Here is a 23,890-nt window from a genome sequence, read left to right as displayed (position 1 = left end):
TCTGGAAACAAGTAGCAACTATCTGTTAGACTGATGTAGTGGAGTAAAAAAGTATTGAATTGGTGTCCAATACAAAGTGGAATAAAGTTCGAGTTGCACTAAATGAAGAAAGTTTAAGCTGATTCTAATTATGTTGTCTGCATAGGAGCTTTATATTGTATGTCTGTATTGAGTTTTTTTTTTCCTCATTTAAGTTCATGTGCCTTGAATTTCTATTAGAGTGCAGTATTTGAAAAATGATTCCACCACTAAGACCCTTCAACGGTCAGACAAGCAGAAAAGGCAGCTTTAATTCTGTCTCTGTCAGAGGTTTAAGATTTTTTTGTGGCATTCAGAGCATTCAAACACGTTAATTGATACACTCAGTTGTGATGTACATACATTTAAGTTGTATTAATAATGTACATAAACTGTTAATCAACAAACGTTGCTGTAACCAACTTTATTGGACCCATCTTCCACCAAAGAGATACCAGATGAGATAAACTGAAGTGTGTAAGAAGAAAAAAATACGAATTCATTATTTGTTTTTCATTTCTTTGCTCCAGGAGATTTCTTCTGTCTCTCCTTGACATCCGGGTTTGTCCAATTGCGATACAATCTTGGGGATGGCACCCACATCCTGCAGTCGGCTGAGAAAGTAACCTTCCGTGGGGAAAGCAGGACCTGGCACACGGTGAAAGCTGGCCGAACTGGTCTCCGAGGCTTCCTCCGTCTTGATGACGAGGAGGTTAGAGAGAATGTGACCGAAGGAATGACCACTCTCGACGTTGCTACAGACATCTTTGTCGGAGGTGTGTCCACTCTGAGCTTAGTCTCCCCTGATGCAACAGAAGGGGAGCCAATGAGCTTCACTGGTGGCCTGAGAGAACTTCTAATCAATGATCAAGAACTTGAGCTAACAGAGACGGGAGCTGTTAGCGGAGCAAACGTTGGGGACTGGGATGGGACAGCCTGCGGGTACAAGGTGTGCCAAAATGGAGGCCGCTGCAGGGCAATAGGGAGTGACTCATTTGCATGTATGTGCCCACCTTTATGGACTGGCTCTGTGTGTAACCAGTCTGTGAGCTGTTTAAACCACCTCTGCAGACATGGCTCCCTTTGTGCTCCATCTCCTGACACCTCTTACAGCTGCATATGCCCTCTGGGATGGGGAGGGACATACTGTGACACGGAAATATCCACGGACACTTTTGGGTTTGTTGGAAACTCTTTTGTCAAATACAGGGACCCAAGATTCGCTATGAGAAATTTAAAATACACGCAGGTTTTCTTCAGCGTCCATGCCAACTCCGGGGATGGTTTGATCGTGTGGATGGGAAAGGCTGAGCACGAAGATGAGGACTACCTCGCAGTTGGACTCGAGAGGGGCCATCTGAAGGTCGTGGTCAATCTTGGCGAGAGACTTTGCCTTCCGTTCACCTTAACAAATCTCAATCTGTGCTGCAACAAATGGCTTAACGTGTCCTTATCTCTCAACGGCACAATCATTCAGGTGTTCCTGAACAGCAGGAGGATCCTTTTTGAAGACGTGGACCCATTTGAGCGATACGTCGCCCTCAACTATGGAGGTCTGGTTTACTTCGGAGGGTTCGAATTATACAGAAACGTGTCAGTTGTCACCTCTGGTGTGTTTTCAAAGGGCTTTGAAGGAAGTCTCAGAAATATCCATTTGTTTGGGGACACAAAACCGGTGCTATTTCTTAAAGGTACTGAGGGTTTTAGTATTTATAAGGGTGATGACTAAGAAGAAAAGACCTGAAAATGACTCCCAAAGTTGATGTTTTATGACAACCAGCTAGAAACTTACCTTTAGGTACCCTTGTATAGTATTTGGGAGTATTCATGTTTCAGTTTATATTGGGACACTTTACAAGTAACTTGTTTTTTCTTTTAATCGCAGCGATGATGCTTCCTTTTTATGATCCAGCTGCCCTTAATCAACTCAGACCGAGGGCTCTGTTTGAAATAAGAACTTTAAACTGGTGATGTTTATCAACATGTATTCTTTTTAATAGCAATAGTTGAGTGTTTCGTCACATTCACGTCACATCGGTAAAGACGTGAACATATTGCAAAAAGGTCTGTACGAAGTATCTCAAAAACTGTCCTTCCCCTCCGACTCCTCCGCTCTTGTGAAGAACTTTGCCGTCTAAAATGACTAAAACAGCAAAATTCTGCTTCAACGCATTTACAAAAAAAAAATAAAAATACAAGACATTTTGTATAATCAACAATTTTTAAAAAAAAGAAAAAAGAATTAGTTTAATTATCAACTGTACATAAACACAGTGCAAAGGCACACTTCATCTCTAAAGTATATTACAAGCCAAAATGTACATACTTTCTTAACATAAAGTTTATAAAATATCTGGGCAATTTAAAAGAAATTAAAATTGGGGGAAGAATCAACAAGAAGCTGCTGTTTGGATCTGTCCTTAATTAAATATTTTCTGTGTTACATTCAAGTCAAAAAATCTCAGCTAAATTTCAAACTTCCACCTAATGGTCCACACCGCTTGTGACCCGGAGAACCGGCCGCTGGAGGTCAGAACAGCAGCTCAATATGAACAGGATATATACATTAAAACCGTTCCAACATCGAGCCTTGCTTGGTCTGATTAAAAACTGACTGATGGTATCCATAATTCCGTTGAAATGATATCTCATTTTGGCTGTTCTGTCGATAACAGAAAAAAAACCTTCTATGAGAGACGTGGCATACAGCTGCAGACTGGGCGGGGATTTTAAAAAAAGAAGAAGAAAAAAAACAACCAAACAACTCCACCAGCATCCGGTATATTAAGAGTGGTGTGAAACAACCATGTAACGAACAAGTCTTTAAGAGCCCCAACGCTCTCTTGAAGGGCTTTTTTAAAAAAGAAGATAATTATGAGGCTATGACGAACTGTCTTTTGAGCTTCGCCGTCCGTTCTCATAATCAGAGTCTCGTCTATGCCTGTGTCGGTCCTTGTGACGGCTGCTGTAATCGTCACTGTGCCTCTCTTTCCTCCTCTCAGCGTGGCGGTCGTCCAGGTGTCCGTGGTGCCTGCTTCTCTCCCTGTACTTTTCCTCCCTTTCCCTGTCGTGGTGTCGGCTCTTTTTACCGTGGTGGAACTCCCGGTGGTGACCGTGCCTCCCGTGGTGATCTCTTTCTTCAGAGTTCCGCGGCCTCTCCCACGGGTCACTGTAACGCTCATCTGGACGTTTATAGTCTTTGGCTAGCGATGGTAGAGGGCCAGATGGCTCCGGGTGACCCTCGGCTTTCGGCATACTAGCATTTTGATCCCCTGCGTCGGGGGTGCACAGAGCGTTAGGGAGCGGGGTGTAATCGTAGCTGCCAGGGGCCTGAGGATGCTGCTGCGAGGGAAGAGGTGCTGCACTGTTGTTTGCCGGGACGATGGCTGCCTTCACAGAGTCCTGTTGGGAATCGGACGCTTCTGTGTCACATGGAACTTGAGTTCCTTGGACTTGAGGGGGATGAGGTGTTTGAGTTAATATAGCACCAGGCTGACTTATGCCAGGGTCGATCTTTTTACTGGGAAATGACTGATAAGCAGTTTGGTTTTGTTCTTCAAGCTTGTGCCGGGCCTGAGAAAGCTGTAAATATCCTTGGTGAAAAGGTAACACTGGGTCCTTTCTGGCGCTGTTCAACACAGGAACCGTTTTAGTATCTGAAGAGTCCGGGAGGCTGGCTTTATCCTTTAGTAGCACCATTGTTTTATCTTCATTCACAGCGGAATATGCTGAAGATTTTTTCAGTATTCCACTTAAAGGAGCTTTTGAGCTATTTGTGTGATCTGAAGCAGCCTGGGATTCTGACTGTAACAAAGAATTCCCTACAGATGCTCCTTTTTCGGTTTCAGACAAAAGGCCAGCGGAGCCTTTGTTTGTCCATGCGGCACTTCCAGTTTCAGCACCACTCGATGCTGCCGACAGGCTTGCCAGGAAGGCTTCAGTCGATACATCTGGGGGCTTATCTTTCAGTGTGACCGATGCGTGATGGACCGCTACTGCTGCATCTTTTCCCGGGGAGTTTTTTGAAGCAGATGCATCAGCTGGGCTGGATAGCTCCGACTCAACTTTAACAGGTTTTGCTTCTTTTTTCTTGATGACGAAACGAGGGGCAGCAGCTGTGGGACTTTTTGAGTTACCCGCTGGTGCATCCGCTTTGGGGGCAGGCTGGCTCTTCAGGGTGGGATGTCCTGTTGTCGCAGGTTTATCTCCAAAATCCGGCAGCGGCGGTAATTCTCCTCCCCAGCCCACCAACACGCCTGGAAGAAAGCGAAGTGGTTTTTGCGGTTCCTGGTTGCCGGGCTCCTCTGTCGCAGATGGTTCTTCAAAAGACTCTGCAACTGGCTCGCCTTCAGTTGTGTCGAGTGGTTTATTTGTCTCCTTTTTGTGCGTAGGTGTCAAAGTAGACAGGAACAATTTCTCATCTTCTTCGGGTGCTGTGGTAACTTTCGTAGAATTGGTGGCTGGCTTAATTTCAGGAACAATCCTTGCCGATTCATTCATGTCTACAGGAAGAAAGTCTCTTTTTGGTCTCTGCCGAATAATGAGTCCAAGGAGAAGGTTGGCACGGTTGTTTTCTAAACCTGTCGAGTTAAAAAAAAAAAAAAAAAAGAATTAAGTTGGAGAGCTCACGATTTACCGAAAGCAAATAATTATGACAGAGAGAAAAGGTTTCCTCCTCAGGTTACCTGGCCCGTCAAAGGGAACTAGCTGATGGGGAACTTTTTCCGTGGCACCCAAAGGAACAAGATACATGTCCTTCACTTGTTTTAGGTTGTTGGACACCACCCCGAAACGCCTGCGACTGCTGAAGTAGGCATAAAGAAGAGTGTAGGAGATCTCGTCTTCTTCCGTCTCAGGGGAGAAGCGAACCAGGCACACCTCCTTTAATAAAACGAAAAACCTTTTGTCAGTGAAATCTACAGTGAAGTTTAGTGTTCAGCTGCTTAACGAGTGCTTAACTCTTACAGGTTTGATCATATTCCCAAGAAAAATGCTGCCAAAAACTCACTTTTGTTCCGGTTGCTCGAATCTTTTCCAAGTAGTCCCACACAGTCTGAGGACTTATTCTCCCTCCAACCTGGATGCTGTCTGGAAGGTCCTGTTAAAAATATAAAATGAGTCTGTAGCATCTGTCAGCTTGTGGAACATTTTTTTTTTCCCTTGTAAGAAGTTATCATTTTTACTATTTTAACAGAACATTTGCCAATAAATGATAGCTGTAACTCTTAAGCTCTTTCTGTCTATGAACCTTAGTGATATGTTACAACTGTATACAAAGAATAGCCTCTTAGTAAAGGGCACACGGCTCCAAACGTAGGTTTTGTTTGCAGCTGTCTGCGCCAAGGATCCATCAATGACAATATTTACTGTCTACAACACTTAGCAACAGTCACTCAAATGTTTTTTTTTTTTTTTTTCTTTGTCCACTTTACCTCAGTCAAGTTGTCCAAAATGCCTGATACAGGGAAAGCTTTTGTAACAAGTTTTGCCACGGCGTGCATATGGATAAATCCCCGCCACAGGGATTTCAAATTGGAAAGGAAAATGGCCTCTTCTTCTCTGCTGGTGGCATGATCCGCCCTGCAGCAAAAATAAAAAAAAACGGTGAAAAGGCATTAGAAAAAAAAAAAAGAAAAAAGTTGTGCAGGAGAGTCACACAGACTTTCTGACAAATCAGAATACCGTGCTTCAAAGCCGGGCTGGGCGCTTCGGAAGCTCTCCTCTAACACCGTGAGGTGCAGGTCATCGTCCACCGCAGGCGGCGTTGTGCTCTTTGTCTCGTCCGTTTTGGCCGACTGCCTCCGAACCACGGTGGTGGCAACTTTGACCACTTTTGTTGGCGCCTCTTCCACGGGGGGCGCCATGCGACCTAATACGAGAACATAAAAGGTGTCACGGGTTCGTAGGGGGGGGGGGCTTCTTCGCTAAGAGTTTGTCTCCTCGTGCTGGGGCTTACCAGTGCAGATTTTACAGTGGAGGTCAAACAGGTGAGACTTGTGCTGGCTCGTGGTGTCCTTCTCAGCCTTGATGCTCTCCGCTTTCTTCTCTGGGGTTATTGGAGGTTCTGCTGAGACTTCGGTCACTTTGGGAGGAGACTCGGGCTTAAAAAGAGGATAAACAGAGAGGTTCGTGTAGTCTCCCTAAGACACTCTTACTTATGTTCGTTGAGCAGGAGAATATTTGCTCTCAATCTTACCTCTGTGGGCTCCGGTGCTTTCACTGGTTCCTGGCTCTCAATCTCAATTTCACCTTTGTGAGTGATTTTGGTGATGGGTCTTCTCTCCACCTCTCTCTGCTCTTTTTCAATCATCTCAATTGTCTGTAAGAATCAGAGATGTATTACTTTTTGAAGGGCAACTCGGATTGTCACGTTCCAAAATGCAGCCGTCTTCAGAGGGGGGGAAAAAACCTAATAAACAAACAATTTGAGAATTATCTGTTGACTTGCGAGTTGCCACGCCGAACTTCAATATCTCAAACCACAAAGGCTTAAAAGTATTTATAGTTTTTACGCGATCCGTGCTGCACAACAAAAAGATTAAAAAAAATAAATGAAATAGCTTCACAGGTGTATTTTATGATCGGAAGACTGGAAAACCCCACGAAAATGACAAAAAAAACATGTCTCGCACTCGGGGGGCATACACTTGTTTTTTTTTTTTGTCCAATTAAACACTCAATAAAGTTTCTAATTTCCTAAGCTGATGAGAGTCAGCAGAGTCTGATTAGGCCATTGAAGCGAATCAATCAGGCAGCCTGGGATTGTTTGGGAAGGGGGCTGCCTCCTCCGTTAATGGTTTTTTTTTTTTCTCTTAGATATTGTACATTTCTAGTGGCAACTGGCGCATTTCACGAGAGCTCTGAACATCACTTACATGTCTGTTTTCTCTCTGTCGCCAGGCAGCCAACTCTTTAGAGGCCAGCTCCTCGGGACTCATGCGAATTAGATTACCGGGAGAAATTTCCCCTTTGAGAACTCTCTTAAATAGGACCTGAGGAGAAACGCACAGAAACCCAGCAAACAAAACGGTTACAGTAAAAGCTGCGACTATTTGGATCGGGCTGGATATGAAGAGATACTTACATTGTTTTTGGTGTCTTTAAGGTTAAACATTAAGCTTCTGTATTTGTTCTTGTATTTGTTGTCAGTGTCTTTATACAGATGAAACAGTTCTCTCTCTGTCTTCTTGGCAAGTTCAGAGGCCCTCTCCACTGAGATATCAGACTTCAAATCAGACTCCTTCAGCCTAAAATGGAGAAAGCATCACATGTTTAGCCTTGCAGCCTTTTTTTTTTTTTTTTTTTTAAAGAATGCAGTCTATAGTATTGTCCACGCAATCATTAATACTGACCTCTGTATGAGAATTTCTTTGAGAGAATCCCGCACATTTCGTCTGATTGCCTCCACAGACACGGGTTTCTTTGAAGCCAAAGATTGAGCCTTACTTTTAGTCTCATGTTTTGCATGAATACCTGTGAGGATGGAACAATAATATCTACTGAGCGGGTGAGGGAAATATAACGGAACGCATAACTTCAGCCACCGGCCAGCATCTAAGACGGGACAATGAGCGATTCCCTCTCTTTTAGATTTAATCAATAAAAAGAAAAGCAGGCAAATGATGGATGAAACAAAAAAGATTTGCAGCTTCTTCTAGCCATTTATGGTGAAATACATTAGGTCTCCTCTGAACTGGCTGTATTAAAAATGTCGAGTATATAAATAAACTGGTGTGTTAAAATAAAACAGTGTGCTGCAGATTCATGTCGTACGACTTGTCTTTAGAGCCTTGCTTACACTAATGTGAGGATACTGAATCGTGAACCAAGTGAAACCAGACTGGCACGGAGCCCAACATGGTGCAACAAACAGGACAGAAACAACCTGCTTTTCACCTTCACAGCTGGTGAAAGTACCTGTTCTATGGCCTTGTTCTTTGACATCTGTTGAATGCCTCCTTTCTGGATCCTGTAAAAGAAAAAAAAAGAAGAAAAAAAAACAAAGTCCACGAAGCGTGTTATTCATTTTACAAACATTCCAGACAGGAAATGACTAATTACCTTTCGAAAGAACAATTAAAACATAATTCCCACAAACAATTTCAGTGGCGCTCTGACGCGATGGGATTTTTATGGGTGAGAAGTGGTACGAGTGCCTCGTGTTAACCACACACACACCCATGTGCACACCTCCAGTTCAGCCAGGGGAAAAGCAAAAAGAGAACAAACCATTGCAAAGTGCTAACACTGGCTTTGATTAATATCAGAGGATGAATTAGCTGGGGGGACAAATAACAGCGTCTTCTTTGTCAAAGACTGAAACGCATCTGACGTGCAGCCAAACATGTATTAGGATTTCACGGAAGCCCCACTTACGTTTCTTACTGGTCTGACCCCACCTGAGGTGAGTGTCTGGGAGGATCCTGGACGGTGCTTGGGAGGCAGCTTGTGATCCTGCACCTCGGTCTTTTCGGGAACTTCGGGCTTGATGGCAGCCGGGGGCTCAGGCTCCACCTTCTTGCTCTCCTCCTCGCAGCATTTCAAGCACACATACATCTGGTCCTCCTCCTCCATTTCACGTACTTTGGCCAGATCGAGACCAACGCAGTCACCGTGGAACCAGTCGTCACAGCGACCACATCCTACCATGAACCTAGACAAAGAATGGCCATTATAAAAACGTGTGTTACACTTGAGTGTTTTATGGACAGAAACACATATCATACACATTTTTGCAAAATGGCTGCTCAATGTGTAAACACTTTAATATTGGACAGTACTTCTATAGGTGTAAGTGCAGAGTAAGACTCACATGTTATTGTGGTGCTTTTTGCAGAGGCCACAACAGTTGTTTCCATCCCACACGCTCTCGCTGTTAGCAGGTTGCTCCTCGACAGTTTCTTTCTTGACAGCGGGAGCGTTGTCTGGAATAAAGAGCTGTGGCTCATCCACAGAGATGCTTCGGGTATTTTTGCTTTTCTGTTTTTGGAGAATCTTGTCTGTTTTTTTCACTTTGAACTTTTCCTGCCCTCCCTCTTGAGGGATCTTTAAAGAATTACTAGGATGACTGTGTGCCTGGAGAGCAGGTTCAACTTTGGAGCCGTGATGAGGATTGTTTTGTTTGGCTGGTCCCTGCTGATCGCAAGCACGGTTGCCAGGAGACGGAACCCTCTTTGCCGCAGAGCTTGGTGTACTTGGTGATTTTGGCTTCACTTTAACGTCCCCTGTGCCGTGCACCTTTTGTACTTTGGCAGTAGGCTCACTTTGACTGTTTTCTGCAGGCCTTTTCAAGGGTGAAACATCTTGTTTATCCTTTAGTGGTTTCATTTTGTGCAGGTCTCCTCTATGGATAACTTTGGCTGGCTTGTTTTGGGATATTTTATGGTCCTTAATCACGTTGCCTTGTTTACATGAAACTAAGTCCTTGCTCTTGTTCGATGTCACTCCTTGTTTAGACTTGAGCGGTGTTTTGGCTGCAGTTTGTTGCTTTTCTTTGCCATCAGTCTTATTACTAACAGTAGCAGAGGTATCCTCACTGCTTTGCGAATATTGGACACAGTCTTTTCCTTCACTGACTGTCTTTTGTTGTTCCGAAACAATCTGATCATTGTGTTTTGCCTCTTGCGTGCAGGGGCTCTCCATTAATGTCCCATTGGAGGTCTGCACATCATTAGGGTTCACATATGGGCCCAGCCCAAGGGCTGCATCATCAGCAGAGCTCTTCTCAGTTACATCCATCTCTGCCGCGTTGCCTGGTATGGGATTTTCTACGCTGACAGCCTCATCTGGCAAGATGGCCAAACCAACATCGCCACCATAAGAAAAACTGTTGTCAAAGCCTTCCGCCTGGCTTGTATGAACACTATGAGTGTAAGAAGGTCCTGGGAGCAACTCAATCTTAAATCCTCCGATTGTGACCGTAAGTCGTCTCAGTACAACTGAAGGGTTCAGCCACAAACCAGCTTCGAGATCATTAACGTTAATACGCCCGCCCAGAGTCAATTCTTTCTTCAGCTGCCCACCTTTAATGCCTTTCTCAATAAGAAATGACCTGCTGAGCCTGTTAGCTGGTCTCCTTCCCGGTCGTCCTCGGATTAAACTGTTGGTGGACATGTTGGGCCGCTGGTCGCCTGTATATTCTGTTTAGTAAAAGCAAAACAAGAACAATCTTTAACACCACAACATGAGTTCATTTAATATATCGGGGCTGTCAAGTGAGTAAAACTTGTAGTCAATTGCAAATCAATTCCACATTTGTTTCTTTTGTAATCTGCTGAAATTTGACTCGCATATATTCCATATAAATATCCTATCATTATTGGGCAAGCATGGCCCTTTAAGAATCAGGTCTCAGGGGTGAGCAGGTTATTACATACAAACACTGCTGTGGTGTATTAGCACCATCAGCTAAAATGTAGCGCGGACCTGTTAAATACATTCACTTGCTCTGGCACTATTTTAAGAGCATTAAAATTAAATACAGCTCATCAATATTGTGGTAACATCGACAGCCACAATGAATATTAGATTAACACCCACTTACTGTATTCTAAACTGCCTGAACGTTTATTCTGCTTTCCAATGAGTTGCTTAACTTGCGAGGAGGTCTCTGCAGTTCTCAGTTCAGTGGAGAGGCCTGCGTGTGCTGCACCACTATCTGGACCTGCAAAAGCCAAAAAAAAAACAAGTTGTTTCCCCTTTGTGACAAAGCAGGATAAACATAATCTACAACCGCGCGATGTGAAACAGTAGTCGAAGATTAGTAACAGCCCACAGACTTTTGTGTGATTGGCACATTTAAAATAACATTCATTCATTTTGATGATAAAAAGTTTAACAAAAAAAAAAAAGAAGAAGAAGAAGAAATGGAACAAAATAAAACCGTAAGGTCTTTTAAATGCAACATTTGATAGTTCTGACATTGACACAACTGGGTTTCAGAGCACACAGCTGTTAACAACGTGAATTTCCCCAGCATGCTTCAGTATGAGGAGACCTGCCAAGTGAGTTAAAATTCAACCGAGCAATGCCAGCACACAAAAGCTCTACAAATAAATTATATCAGTAAGCTATTACTGGATATCCAAAAATTTCCCAACACTTTTTTTCCCCCCAGTCAACTGCTAGGGCTAGTTAGCTTTTATTCACAAATTAACACACCTCTACACCCAGGCATTTTTGCTCACTCTTTTGTTGATGGACATACTTGCCGAACCAGCGATCTGAATAGCAGAGTCTTCATTGTCCAGTAGAGTGCTTGCACATCCAAACATGGGATCTTTGTCGCTGAGCATGTTCTTCAGTGAATCTTCCGGTCCGAGTCCTGTCCCAAATTCATTACTGGCTTCACATTCCAAATTCTGACCTATTATAAGGGAGTCATCCAGCTGGTCACTTGGTATTAAATGATTAAAGGTGTCCACAATATCCATGAATGCTTCTGCCTTCCTGAATGAAAACAACACAGACAGAATGGTGTAACAGCATATCAGATAAGCCAGTTTTAATGCAAGAAAGCTGGTCATACTGCTTCAAAGTAGTGATCAAGCATCACAACCAGTATTCAAACACAGGGCATATGAAATAAGGGTTTGGATTATGATCTAAAATGAGGAGGGAACAAAAGTGAACGCTTGGTAAATTCAAAGTCGTCTTCTGGGTTGCCTCCATCTGTTGGTTGGCTGTCCTGCTACGTTAAATCAACGTCGCTAACATATTGACCATTTCCGTTGAGTGGTTCGTGTTTACAAAGCAGAAATTAATAACACCCGTCGAATTATTTCGGGAACGTTTCGACATCTGAGTTAACTACTTCGGTAGCGAATTTGGAAAATGTGCTAAAGGGGAAGGTGGTAGAATGTCGTTCATAATGTATATGAATCAAGTACCGCAACGAACAGTGTAAAACAAGCCCAAATTAGCTGAAAAAAAATCAAATTAAACATAAAAACACCCCAGGAGTCTGGTGGTGCGATGTTTCTCTCTATGGATGTTCGTTTAATATCCACTCATATAACGTAAGACTAGAAGGCAGCGTTCTTTTAGACGATGTTTTGCCAATGAGGTCTTAGCTAGCTAGCTAGCTAGCATGCTAACGATGCAGGACCGCTAACAACAATCCGCTGCAGAACGCCATCATGTACGGTAGCAGGCGGACGGTAACTTATTGAGAACTTACCACACATTGTAAAGCGCTCTTTTAAACTGTGTCATCGCTATCAAAAACCCTATTTGTTGCCACGATCATCCGTGTCAAAATTTTTAAACATGTCCTACATATAAGTAAATATTTAGTGAGACAATTCAATGCTAACTATGATGGGCTAGCTACGTGGTTTTAGCACAGGCCCTGGATACCAAGTTTGTTTGTGGCCCGAGTGCTGCTAACGGGCGTTAGGTGAGAACACCCACGTGCATATGTTTCCACACTTGCAGATAAGACCTTTAAAAACATTTGTCTGCCCATGTATAGCACTCTCACCTTTATCTAATGGCGATTCTTTTGCCCACTCTTGTAAGGTTACATACTAGCACAACTGCTCCAAGTAACTTCCTCTAACTCGGCCGTCATTCGTCCCGCTGCTGCAAAGCCCCTGACAGGCGGCGCTGCCTGTCACGTGGTTTCTGTTTATGGGTAACATAGCAGCTGATACTACAACTATAACTCAGATTTACGGCGTGACTTTTCACTGCAACTGGTCGACGTTAAGGTCGAGATAGGTTTAAAGAGCAAACCGCGTTGATAATGCATATTTTATATTTTCGGCACGTTTAAAAAAAGAGAAGACACAGTCAAACTTCATGTGACTTAATGTTACAGTTTAGGCTAGAAAAAAGTATAATACCAACAAAAAACAAAAAAAAATATATGGTGGTCCTTATGTTCAAAATAACAAGAAAACCTAAAACTCATCATTTTATAAAATAAAAGATTTAATTAAAATTAGTTGCTCATTATTACTATGGATTACTATGGACAACAGGGATTTCCACATCTATTATTAGTGCTGTCTTCTGCTCCTATGTTCTGCTACTAGTCTGATTATTTGGCCAGTAGCCACAGTCATGTGAAAAAGAAAGTACAACCTCTTTCAATTCTTTGTTTTTTTGGGACATGGTTTAAAGTAGAACAATAATCTGGTCTTTACCAGGTATTAAAGTAAGTAACATGTAGTCTCAGATTAACAACAGTGCATATCCACCACATAATTATCTTTATAATGAAAATTTAGCCAAAATTCAGAAACAGTAAATGAAATGCAAGAACCATATTCTTCTTAAAACTTAAGAGGGAGTGCAGCAGCCCAGTTCTGTCAATCAATTGCACTTGAGTAATTGATCATCACCAATGTGATCACATCCATAAAGCTTTTTTTCATTTTTACTGACCTGGAACATCTTAAAAGCAGCCTGTCTAGGAAAGTTTATAAGATTTGTTTCCGAACAACTTGGAACTCCCATTAATCTACAATGACAAAGATTATTCACAAGTGGAAAACATTCAAGAAAGTTGCAAATCTTTCCAGGAGCAGACCTATCAGCAAGTACACCTCAAGGTCAGATGTGCCAAGACAAATTGCAAAAAAGCCAAGAGCCACATTTCAGCCACATCTACAGCCCTCAGTTAGCATGTCAAATGCTAAAGTTCATAACAGTACAATGAGAAAATGGTTGAACAAGTATGGCTTGTGTGGATAGCCAGGAAAAAAGTTTTTTCTCTCCTAAAAGAACCTTACATTTGCAAAGCTTAATCATAACAAACCACAAGGCTTCTGGAAGAATGTTCTTCAAACAGATGAGACAGAGTGGAGATGGCTGGTTATGAGACACAGCACCACATTGGAGAAAATCAAACACAGTATATTGGCACAAACGTATCATATCAAAGCCATTGTGCCACGGGACCTGGGCACATTGCAGTTACTGAGTCTGTATGCTCAAGTATTCTAGAGTCAAGTGTGAGGCCATCTGTCCCACAAAAATTGGGTCATGAAGTAAGACAATGATCCAAAGCACACCAGCAAGTCTACAGCAGAATGGCTGAAAAACTAAATAAAGATGTTGCAATGCAACTGTAAAATTCCAGACTTCAGCCTGATTCAAAATGCTGGGCGAGGCCTCAGGATAGCTGTGCATTAAGGAGTTCCTGGAAGCATTTGAACTGATGCAACATTGTAAACACAATGAGGTGAGAGATCATGATAATGAGTGATAATGCCATACAGAGAAAGACTTCATTTTTTTAAAGGTCGTTGTACAAGCTATTGAGTCATGGGATGTACTTTATTTTTAGATACTGCTTCTGCATTTTCACTGTTTTTGACAGTGAAGTAATACATGTGTTGCTCTTCATCTGAGGTTATATTTACCTAAAAGGGGGGGCTTTCTTTGTCGGTATTGTCCACATTTGTCAGGATATGTCCCAGTGAGACTTGGGTATTTGTAATCCACTGCCAGCAAAGATGTTACTCAGGAATTGCTAAAGTATTTATCTATCAATACGCTGGTCCATCCATTCATCCACTGGAAAATAAATGAATACAAACTTATGTCCAGTCAATGTAGATATTGCTGTCAGGGGTATTGTTTAGCTGCTATAAAACATTTCAGTCCTCTCCAGGTTTTAAATGAAGCACTGAAAAGCATTATGATCAGTCCCTTAGGAGACTAACTGTTTATACGGTTCCCAATATTAATTCAAGTTTGAATACAATGTCTGTGAGCAGCCATTGTTTCAAAGGATGAGGCAAGGCCAACAGCCTGTTGGGACAATGAAGTGGAAGCTTATGAATGAGGCTATTGTTAACAACCCCCCCCCCAACAGTTAATTTTACAACATATGTAAAAGACAGACCTTTACTGGTGGAAATATAAATTTTTATTAATTAGTTCATTTTACACAGATGGTTTTACTGAATATTCTAATTACTAGAATTTGAGCAACTTAACTGATGAAGGTTGGTTTTATATCAATGATCATTTACTGGCACAATGAACAGTGCTTCTAAAACCAGGTCACTGAAAACATTGCAATACAATCAGAACCGACTACAGACAATCACAGTAAACATTTGTGAAAACTGACAATCCAGACAGGCAAATCTAAAGAATTTCATTCATTTTTTTATTACTTTGATACTATCATGATTGAACATAATCTATCTCTGATCTTGTCTTTTAAGACAAACTGTTATTTCTAAGAGAGACTTGCGACCACAAGACCCTTTTAAAGAAAAAGGTTTAAAATGGAAATTTTAAAATACAACTATTCACATATGCAGACTGCTTCCTAACATATAATTTAAACTGACATTTACTGTAAAAATCTTAATTTCACTGCACGCTTAAATGATACTACACGTCTCACAAAAGAAGATGTTACTCGTGTATTATGTTCCCTCGTATAAACCATGTGATTTAAACCCTAAGGAATTAGAAGACAACAGGCTTGAAATACTGGAAATATTAAGTGATGTAATGTGAAACATAATGGTGACAGCGACTAATTAAAAAATAAAAACAGGGCGAAACAGTTACAGGTGCAACATCTCTTCTTGTTTTTCATTTGGATCTAATCCAAACCACAGCACATCACGCTCCACAGCAGCCCAAGCCATGCGCACCGTGGTAAATGTGGCGGACCACTGCCCTGACGGAGAAACTACAATAGCCCCCCCCGCACCCTGGACACGGTCACCCATGGTCTGCAGAGAGAGCTGCGAGGCATCTGATATCGACTTGCCTGTAACAAGAGGAGGAAATAAGGACCTAATGAACCACATCTATGGAATCACTGCGAGGTCATGTCAATCCACAGCATGCATTCGAAAACCCTTTGAACGTTATTCGTAGGCCTGACTCGCTGTTCTGTGTTTTACTGATCAAGCAAAAAAGAAAAGTCACTCCAGATATTAGGCCCAGGTAAAGTGTGGTTTTTGACTGAGTGATACCATACCTTGTTCAACATGTAAAAGAATGAGTCTCGCCAACGTGACTTTAAGAATAGATTCTCCGTGGCCAGTACATGACACCGCACCACTTAAGTTGTCTGCATATCCTCCGCAGCCTCACACAACAAACAAGACAAACAATACAATTGAAAAAAAAAAAAAGGAATTATGTTAACAACAAACTGTTTGGAGACTGGAAAATGTAAATGTAACCTAAATGCAAATCATTTAAATCAAATTTGTTTGAAAATCAAAGTTGAGGCTGAAAAATGCTATCATATTTTGTGAAAATTGTATCAGTTTTAAATTGATTCCAGAAATGTGTCAAAATATTGGGCATATTTACCACTGTGTTACAAACTGCTTTTCAACAGTTCAAACTTGTCTTTTTTTCCTTCTTAATGTGCCAGCTGTTTCCAGTGATTAAGAAGTCTGGACTGCTGACAATCCAGTTAAGCGCTTCTACTACAGAGGCAGGATGTTGTAATATGTGCATAATGTGCTTTGACATCATCTTGTTGAAATCAACGACACCTGATCTGAAATAGATGCCATCTGTATGGTAGCATTTACTGCTTATATAACATGTCTAGAAATAGGTTTCTGGTGGTTAAACTCGACAAAATATATAAACAAAACAAAAAAGAAAAAAAAAACACAAGTATTAATGACCGTTCAAAAAGGGTTTGTCTTGTGTTAATGAAGTCATACCAATGATCGGAGAGTCTCCTACTCTGCCGGCCATTTTATTCCTAATCCCTCCAGTTGATGTTGCACATGCAACATTCCCAGCACAGTCCACAGCTACTGCACCGACAGTATCATGGGCCCTTGGATGAGAAAGGATAAAGAAAAGCAGTGAGAAAGATGAGAAAGACACTGTTTAGATTAGCTGATTAAGAGGTGTCTATATGGTGTCATACATTACTTTAAAAAAATTTACTAAAACAGGGAAGAATATTTTGCTGTACTGTACAGTATCTCTTTGTCAAAGTAAGATAATGTATTGTCCTTTGTACTGTTGTGACCGATCTAAGTCTTTTAGATCCCTCAAACTGGAACAAATACATATGCTTTGATAAGCAGGTTCTGGGCTTTATAGGATGTCTCTTTCAAGATGTTTTCCCATTATGTTATTCATGTTGAAAAGATGCTCGACATTCACGAAGGGACTCAAAAATCAGTCGGGACAAGACCAAGTCAAACGCCGCAGATACATACCATTTAAGGTTGAAATCTTCCCTAACGCCAGTCATATATTTCTTGCGCAGCTCCCATTCTTTCCTCTCGTACTCAGTTACGAGAGAATCTGCAGAAACTGTGCTGACGCCAATGCTCTCTGCAAACAGGTTTGCGCCTCTGCCTGTCAACATGGCGTGAGAAGTCTGGGATTTTCCACAGCAGCAAACATGAAACAAAAATTTTTAAATGTATATATACACACATACAAAATCTCTGTCCACACAAAAAAATAAAGTTAACCGAGAAAAAAAAATAAAGGTTCCACAATGAGAAGTAACAGGATACAAGTTGTAATAAGTGGCTTGACTTTTTAATTATCAAAACCCACTTGAATTGTAAATCCTAAGGTGTTTGCTAACAGGTGTGTTTTCCCCGTGTCTGCTCAATAGTTCACTGTGCAACTTTTCTGATGGCACTGATTGGTGATCTCCGCTCAATGTACAGAGAAAATTTCCTAACTATTCTGCAGGGATAACCACTTTAATACACCCCACCCTGTCCACACAACAAGACTGTAATGGAGTTTCTAAATATCTCCACCCTGGGCAGAAGACTTAATTTGCTGTGATTAAAAAAAAAAAATGCATTCATGCATGTGATTGCTATGCTCCAATGCAAAAAAAAAATAGACATTTTGTGAGGTGAAAAAAAAAAAAAAATAAATAAATAAAAATCAGTCACGTAACCAAGGAAACTGGAAGGCGTATGTTCTGAGGAAGGTGACTGACATAACATACGTGTGTGGCAGTCATTAACTGAACCCAGGTGTGAAACAAGAACGGGGAGGAAGAGTAAACAAAGGAAAAGCTGTATTAATTAAACTGGGAGTAAAGCCAGCAAACACAGAACATGGACTCCTAAAATCCCAAACAATGAAGTACAAACAAGCACAAGGAAAACAACCAAAACCATGATGAGAAGCGAGCACAGGAGGCTTTTTTGTTTGACTTCTCACGTAATTAGAACAGCCTTACAAATCTCCTCGTCTTACAGACGTGCTCACAGACAGTACAAGTCAGATTCTTTTTTGAATGATTTTCGAATAACGGGACACAACGCAACATCACGACATAACCCATGATAGTAATTACGACGATCCAAATCGGTATCAAAACTCGAATGTTAAGCCATTCGTAGTTTTCGTAGTTTTCGTTTAGTTTTGAAGAAAGACTTAAGCAGAATTTAACTGTAATGGTTTTTTTTATATATATATATAAGAAGAACAACAACAACAAAAGAGAAGAAGAAGAAGAAGAAGAAAAGACCTTCTCCATCACTGCACGTGCCAGTGACACAGGGTTGGCAATGTTCTTTACTGAAGAGACTGCACCAGTGGCAAGTGTTTTTCCATCCATGATGATGGCATCCAGCTCCACTTCGCCATCAATGTTCAGTGTTGCTCCGTGTCCTAACAGAGAACAACACTTTGGTCTTATGATTTGGTCAAAAACATCATCAGAGCACAGACCTCTTGAATGATACATCACTGATGTCAAGCTCCTCTGTTCTTGATACAGATTTACTCATCACATATGTAGACTGCTTTCCACTCATAAGACTTTATGATATACAATTCTTTTCTAGTTTCTTCTTTCAGTGGATGTATGTGGTAAGTAGGAGGTGGGTTGCAGTTCGAAATCAACCTGAATCGGTGGAGTGAAATGAGTCAGGAATGCCAAACATAAGGCTCTGTATTGCACATATGTTTCTGTTTGTCTTTGTCAACCCAGGGCCCAAACGCATCAATGATGTGTACACACAAAGAACCTTTTCCATCTCACAAACTGGTATTTATGAGAAAGAACGTGTGGTGAGAATATACATACATATACATACATAATATATCATAAAACAAAACTGACAATTTTTCGCAGATTAATACAATAGGATTGTTTTTTTCTGCTTTTGCTTCTTATTGTCTGTTTTCATAATATAATCTTATTCATAGCGATTGCTATATACTGTATGACCTCAGCCGTGCGTAATGGCAGCAGAAGACTTTTCTCGGCTTTCAGTTTACTTTTAAAAGTAAACTAACATTGTTCTGATTTTCTGGCAGCTGATCGTCTCATCGATCGACCCATAGTGCAGCGTCGTTTAGGAGGACATCAAACACACCATAAGCCATTTTTTTTTACCTCTACAGGATCTTATTTACTGCACTTACTGAGTTGATCACTTGTTATTTTTTCTTTTTTTTTAAATTCATATAACAGAACTGAGGCCACTAAATAAACTAATTTCCTTTTTCTCTGAGTCACTGATAAGCGTCTTAGATTTATATTCAGTAAAACCTCTTTACAGTCACTGTCATACCCATTTAGTTCTGTTTACCTATTTAGTGATGCAAACTATATCTTGATATGGAAATAATTCATTGAGGAAGTGTCTGCTTCCGTTAGTGACTAAAAATGGGATCAGGTTTGAGCACATGCATATACTTTCTCAACAATTGAGACTCATTAAAGGGAACCACGCGCACAGCTTAAAAAAATCTGGCGAAGAGTATACATATGCACATTTCTGCCTTTGAGCGTTAACACGGTTTTATGCATCTGGCACCTGGACTTAGGAAGGATGCAAAAAAAGAGCTACAAATCACTAATGAGTGTTGTGGTATTGATGACAGGTGATAACAAACAGTCTATGTACAGTCATTTGTAAATATCTAACAATTTTGTATGAGTGGTGTGCCATAATCACTCCAACTCCAACAGCCACTGGAGGATACTTTGAAGAGCCGGGGTGGGAGTGAGTAACACCACCAGCAGATGGCGACAGAGTGCTGAGTGTCTCGCTGCTCTGTGGACCCGCCCAGAAAGTTGTTTGTGGCAAACTGTTGACAGGATCATGGCAGATTTACAGTGATTACTCGCCTGAATGAAACAGCAAAAACTTTGAATACCTGCATTAAACACGGTGTTGTCTTCCAAAGCCCTCACAGCTGCCTCAACAGCATCCAGTGCACTTCCTCCACTTCTCAGCACAGATGATCCCTCACGTGCAGCAGTTTTCACTCCATCAACAGAAGCTTTGGCCAGCTCATCAGGTATGGCCCAGGCCCCACCATGCACGACCACGACTCCTGACATGTTCCTGCAGTAAAAAGGAGACAAAGTGGAATCTTACCCAAGTTAAGGCAGGGGATATGTAATGAGGGGGCAAAGAAGAATGATTGTGTCCTCCTCCAAGACATGCTGTATTCAATACATTACATTGCATTCAATGGCCTGTGTGGTAGTAAGTGGTCTTGTTTTTTAAATAAACAAACAAACAAAAAAAAAAACGTCCTATTTAAAAGTAATTATTTCTATTATCATTCTTTGGTTTTCATTTTCCACCTAATTTCCATGAAAACACATTCGCCCCGCTGTAACCGAACCAATTTGGTTTTCATTATGAATTTCTGTGCGTGGACGGTGTTAATGTGCTCGATCCATGATTAAATACTTTATGGCTGCAGCCGCTTTTGAATGTCCTGCTGCAATCGCACGCAGGTTACACGCGCGTTAAATCGACCACTTGATCATAACACCCGGTGTTGTGTTGAGATCCGTTCCCCCGTCGCGATTCGCTTTGGCATGACGCTGTTTTAGAAAGTTAAACAAAAAGTTGTCCACGCTTGTTTGTTTTAGCTGCTCGTACCGTTGGGACTGACACGTTTGGACTTTCCTACCTTTTATGACTTCTACACTTCCTCCAGGGAAGATGCCACGTGACTTTTAGGACTTTGTAGTGACACACGCGCACACACTGACGTCAAGTCTCGTGTTCATTTTCCGACAAAAACCTTTCAAAATGAAATCCTCTTGAAGTGCCGCGATGCGTGTTGACAAGTGGTGGAGTGTTGTACGAGGCAGATCTTTGTAAGGCTGTTTTGCTGAATTTAGGATCCCACTCGTGCATTCAAGTTCAGTTCAGACGCAGGTCCAATGGAAGCAAAGGGTTAAACAAAGTCGGTCATCATCCGCACGCTCTGTGCTTCTCTTACACGTGCAGAGTGGTCCGATCGTTTTCCTCACTGAAGTTAGCCTGTCTCTTTAAACTTAACACTTGGTGCGATTTTACTACACATGGAGTATTACTTTAAAAAAGAAGAAGAAACTCGGCTGTTATATATTATTTACACACTGCTTTGCTCGTCTACTTCTGCTGCACTCAAATGCGTGCTTTCTGCTGCTTCTGTCGATTGTTTTTCCTCGTGATTTCACAAGAACAATTCATGTCTGAAAGAATTATTTAATTCAAAACGATAGGCCAAAAACTGTGAACTATTATATGTCCGATGTGTCGACAGTCCACAGCATTATGCAGTCCACGCTTTATCCGTGTCTAGTGCAACACTTCTGTAGTATCTATCAAGCTTTCTGTACATATTCCACACTATTTTGAAACGCTTTTTTTTTTACTGCAGCTGAAACACAGAGCGGCACATACAGGAAGACTTTTAATTCTTCTACTTAAAACTCCGAAGGCTATTTGCGTCCCATGAATGTTCAGCTGGATTGTGTAATGTTAAACTTTGACCAGCAGAGGGCGGTAAGAACCTATTAAATGTAAGACGAGTAGCCAGACATTTAAAACAACGCTTAATTGTCGTTATGTTTAGACAGAGTATCAGATACGAACTGAAAAAAAAAATCTATGCACAACTTTCCCATTCATATTCTTTTTCTTCCCATAATATCATGGTGAGGGTGTCCATTGTGTCTGTCTATATCTGTTTGTCTTCGGTCTACAGACTTTACCCTGAACTTCCAAACACAGTGTACACTACACACTGCCTTTAAAAACATACACAGAAATGATCATCATTATCGTTAATGGCCAAAGAAGCAGCAGAGTGGTTGGTTATCATTATCATACCCAAAAAGTGTGGGAAATTAAATCAGTGAAGGTCCAACAAGCGTGAAATGCACAAAAACAATACCGTCCAACATTTGGCCTCGTTCATTGTGTTAGGCTGTCAGGCAGAAAAACACATTTATTGCGCATTTTAGAGATAGGATAGCTGATTATAAAATGAAAAAAAGAAGAGGTAGGAAAAAGGGAACAGGGGACATTTGAGGAATGTTGACTCCTCTGAAGCCTCTTTCGCATTACAGATGAAAACAGTTGAAAATAGAAAAATAACAAACAAGATTATAGTTTATAATTACATCAGTCATTGCTTTCCAGACTCAGATGATGTTAGCGTTGCTTCAGACAAAAAATGTCTTGGATTTAAGGGACATACCAGACGCACACATGCACACGTATTTTCAGACATTATTCTAATTGCAACAACAACAACAAAACAATATCACTGATATAGACTTATACAGGCAATAAAATCTTACCTGCAACATACATATCTGTACACACATGATCTGAAAAAGCTACATAGGTGAGCTGGTCTAAGACAGAGTCCAATAAATCTTACCAACTGTACTACTACTACCATGGCTTTGACTGAATTAACAGTATCAATACTAACATATTTCCACAGTACCTACAAAGGGATTGAGGCTAACTTAAGATTGTGCGGATCCGCAGCAAACTTGTGAATTATATGATTCATCAAAATTCCACTGATTCAAGTCCTTAGTGTAGCATGGAGCATCTAAAAATATTCAGTTTTCCCCAGACAATTGCAGAAACGTCTCAACATACGTATTTACAAGATTTTTTGATTTGAACAACCAATAACTCGGCCTATTAGAGAGAAAACTTTAATGACAACACAATGATTAAGGCAGACTCATAAAACACCTGTGCCTACAGTGCCCCTGTTGTCTTTATGATCATTCTGATCAGTGCAAAGAGAAACAGCTCTAAAGGTCAAGTGGACCTAGAATCGGTGGTTCATCGTCCTCATCTGTAATTTGTACGTGAGGAAAGCAGGCTGCACGCTGAGCTGAAGATGACTTTCAGCTCAAAGTTAATATCATGTCTGTAGAACACCAGAGAGACATTTCATATCAGATACTCCCATTATTATATTCTTGACAGCGTTGACACCTTTGACATTGCTTTGTAAGGCCTAGATGAAGCATTAAATTCCTTATTAAGTATCATTTCACAATAGAGCCTCTTCAAGACAGAGTCTGCAGTGCATTTCTCCAGCATAAAAAGCTCCCATTGACTTCATCCTTAGCCTAGATGTTACATTACATTATGGTAATAAGTCTACAGCCATCCTTTTCATAAGCACTTCAAAAGGAAAGGGTAATAGTTTAAGTTTACATGATTTACTCCAACCGAACAGATAAAAAACCTTGTTTGAGAGGGTTGGCTTCGAAAGTTGCAGTAAAACAAGGGCTGCTGAGATGCAGAAACCCCTTCAAAGAGGCTCTGCGCTTAAACCACTGCAGAGATGAGCCCAATTAAAGAAAGTAAGGCTTTCTTGGTGTTTATTCTGGTGGTGCCCTGTGACAGGGAGCATGATCTAAGGAAAAATAGTAGCTTTAGTCGACCATAAAAGAGAGAAATCCCAGTCCTCAGGCAGGGTTCAGCACCATGAACAGTGACATAAAAAAGAAAAGCTTTGCTTCTGTCCCTCAGGCGGCGCTGCCAGTGAACAGGTCACTGGGAATGTGAACTTTGGAAACTAATAGACACTCACAAGCCACAATATGGGATGACTGGCTCGATCGAGGCGGGAAGTGTGAGTATTAGCGTCACAATCGCTAAACTTGATC

The 23,890-nt window shown here is 41.3% G+C and overlaps 3 protein-coding genes across 8 annotated transcripts in view; 1 reads left to right on the top strand and 2 right to left on the bottom strand.

Moving 5' to 3' along the window:
* eys (eyes shut homolog) overlaps positions 1 to 2,238 on the top strand; it is a 156,388-nt gene extending 154,150 nt beyond the window's left edge. Inside the window, exon 50 of the mRNA XM_072391139.1 lies at positions 549 to 2,238. Within this exon, the coding sequence (XP_072247240.1) occupies positions 549 to 1,747 (1,199 nt within the window). The 3' untranslated portion in view covers positions 1,748 to 2,238. The remainder of the gene's footprint in view (positions 1 to 548) is intronic.
* On the bottom strand, positions 1,987 to 12,615 carry phf3 (PHD finger protein 3). 5 transcript variants are annotated; one of them, XM_072391142.1, is made up of 16 exons: positions 12,500 to 12,615; positions 11,225 to 11,466; positions 10,562 to 10,681; positions 8,831 to 10,157; positions 8,395 to 8,671; positions 7,936 to 7,987; positions 7,371 to 7,491; positions 7,103 to 7,265; positions 6,894 to 7,010; positions 6,215 to 6,337; positions 5,975 to 6,119; positions 5,701 to 5,887; positions 5,451 to 5,598; positions 5,027 to 5,116; positions 4,704 to 4,899; positions 1,987 to 4,598 (listed from the first exon to the last, which is right to left on the bottom strand). In XM_072391142.1, exons 2-16 carry the CDS (start codon positions 11,448 to 11,450, stop codon positions 2,899 to 2,901), a joined length of 4,992 nt encoding a protein of 1,663 aa, XP_072247243.1. In that variant the 5' UTR covers positions 11,451 to 11,466; positions 12,500 to 12,615; the 3' UTR covers positions 1,987 to 2,898. The 5 variants fall into 5 exon arrangements, with proteins under 5 accessions (XP_072247243.1, XP_072247244.1, XP_072247241.1 ...); XM_072391143.1 differs by having other exon boundaries at positions 11,225 to 11,462; XM_072391140.1 differs by lacking the exon at positions 12,500 to 12,615 and adding an exon at positions 12,197 to 12,482.
* A 2,271-nt stretch (positions 12,616 to 14,886) lies between these two features.
* LOC140313150 (isoaspartyl peptidase/L-asparaginase) lies at positions 14,887 to 21,173 on the bottom strand. Of its 2 annotated transcripts, none has more exons than XM_072391137.1 (7): positions 20,887 to 21,173; positions 20,116 to 20,306; positions 18,476 to 18,618; positions 17,190 to 17,353; positions 16,680 to 16,798; positions 15,974 to 16,084; positions 14,887 to 15,760 (listed from the first exon to the last, which is right to left on the bottom strand). In XM_072391137.1, the coding sequence occupies exons 2-7, from the start codon at positions 20,300 to 20,302 to the stop codon at positions 15,552 to 15,554; spliced, it is 933 nt and encodes a 310-aa protein (XP_072247238.1). In that variant the 5' UTR covers positions 20,303 to 20,306; positions 20,887 to 21,173; the 3' UTR covers positions 14,887 to 15,551. The 2 variants fall into 2 exon arrangements, with proteins under 2 accessions (XP_072247238.1, XP_072247239.1); XM_072391138.1 differs by lacking the exon at positions 20,887 to 21,173 and adding an exon at positions 20,856 to 20,866.
* Between the last annotated feature and the right edge of the window lie 2,717 nt (positions 21,174 to 23,890).

The sequence above is a fragment of the Leuresthes tenuis genome, unplaced genomic scaffold, assembly GCF_036924035.1.
Source record: "Leuresthes tenuis unplaced genomic scaffold, fLeuTen1.0.hap1 SCAF_8, whole genome shotgun sequence".
NCBI lineage: Eukaryota > Metazoa > Chordata > Actinopteri > Atheriniformes > Atherinopsidae > Leuresthes > Leuresthes tenuis.
The sequence above is the reverse complement of the archived record's forward strand: the minus strand, read 5'-3'. Positions and strand labels throughout refer to the sequence as shown.

Coding starts and splice junctions, on each gene's coding strand:
- LOC140313150 (XM_072391137.1), bottom strand. CDS start 20,302: ATGTCAGGAGTCGTGGTCGTGCATGGTGGGGCCTGGGCCATACCTGAT. Junction 18,619..20,115: donor CAACACCGTGTTTAATGCAG/GTATTCAAAGTT, acceptor GTTCTCTGTTAG/GACACGGAGCAACACTGAAC. Junction 17,354..18,475: donor CACGTGCAGTGATGGAGAAG/GTCTTTTCTTCT, acceptor GGAAAATCCCAG/ACTTCTCACGCCATGTTGAC.
- phf3 (XM_072391140.1), bottom strand. CDS start 12,231: ATGACACAGTTTAAAAGAGCGCTTTACAATGTGTG. Junction 7,988..8,394: donor GGGTCAGACCAGTAAGAAAC/GTAAGTGGGGCT, acceptor TTTCTTTTACAG/GATCCAGAAAGGAGGCATTC. Junction 7,492..7,935: donor AGAACAAGGCCATAGAACAG/GTACTTTCACCA, acceptor CCATCCTCACAG/GTATTCATGCAAAACATGAG.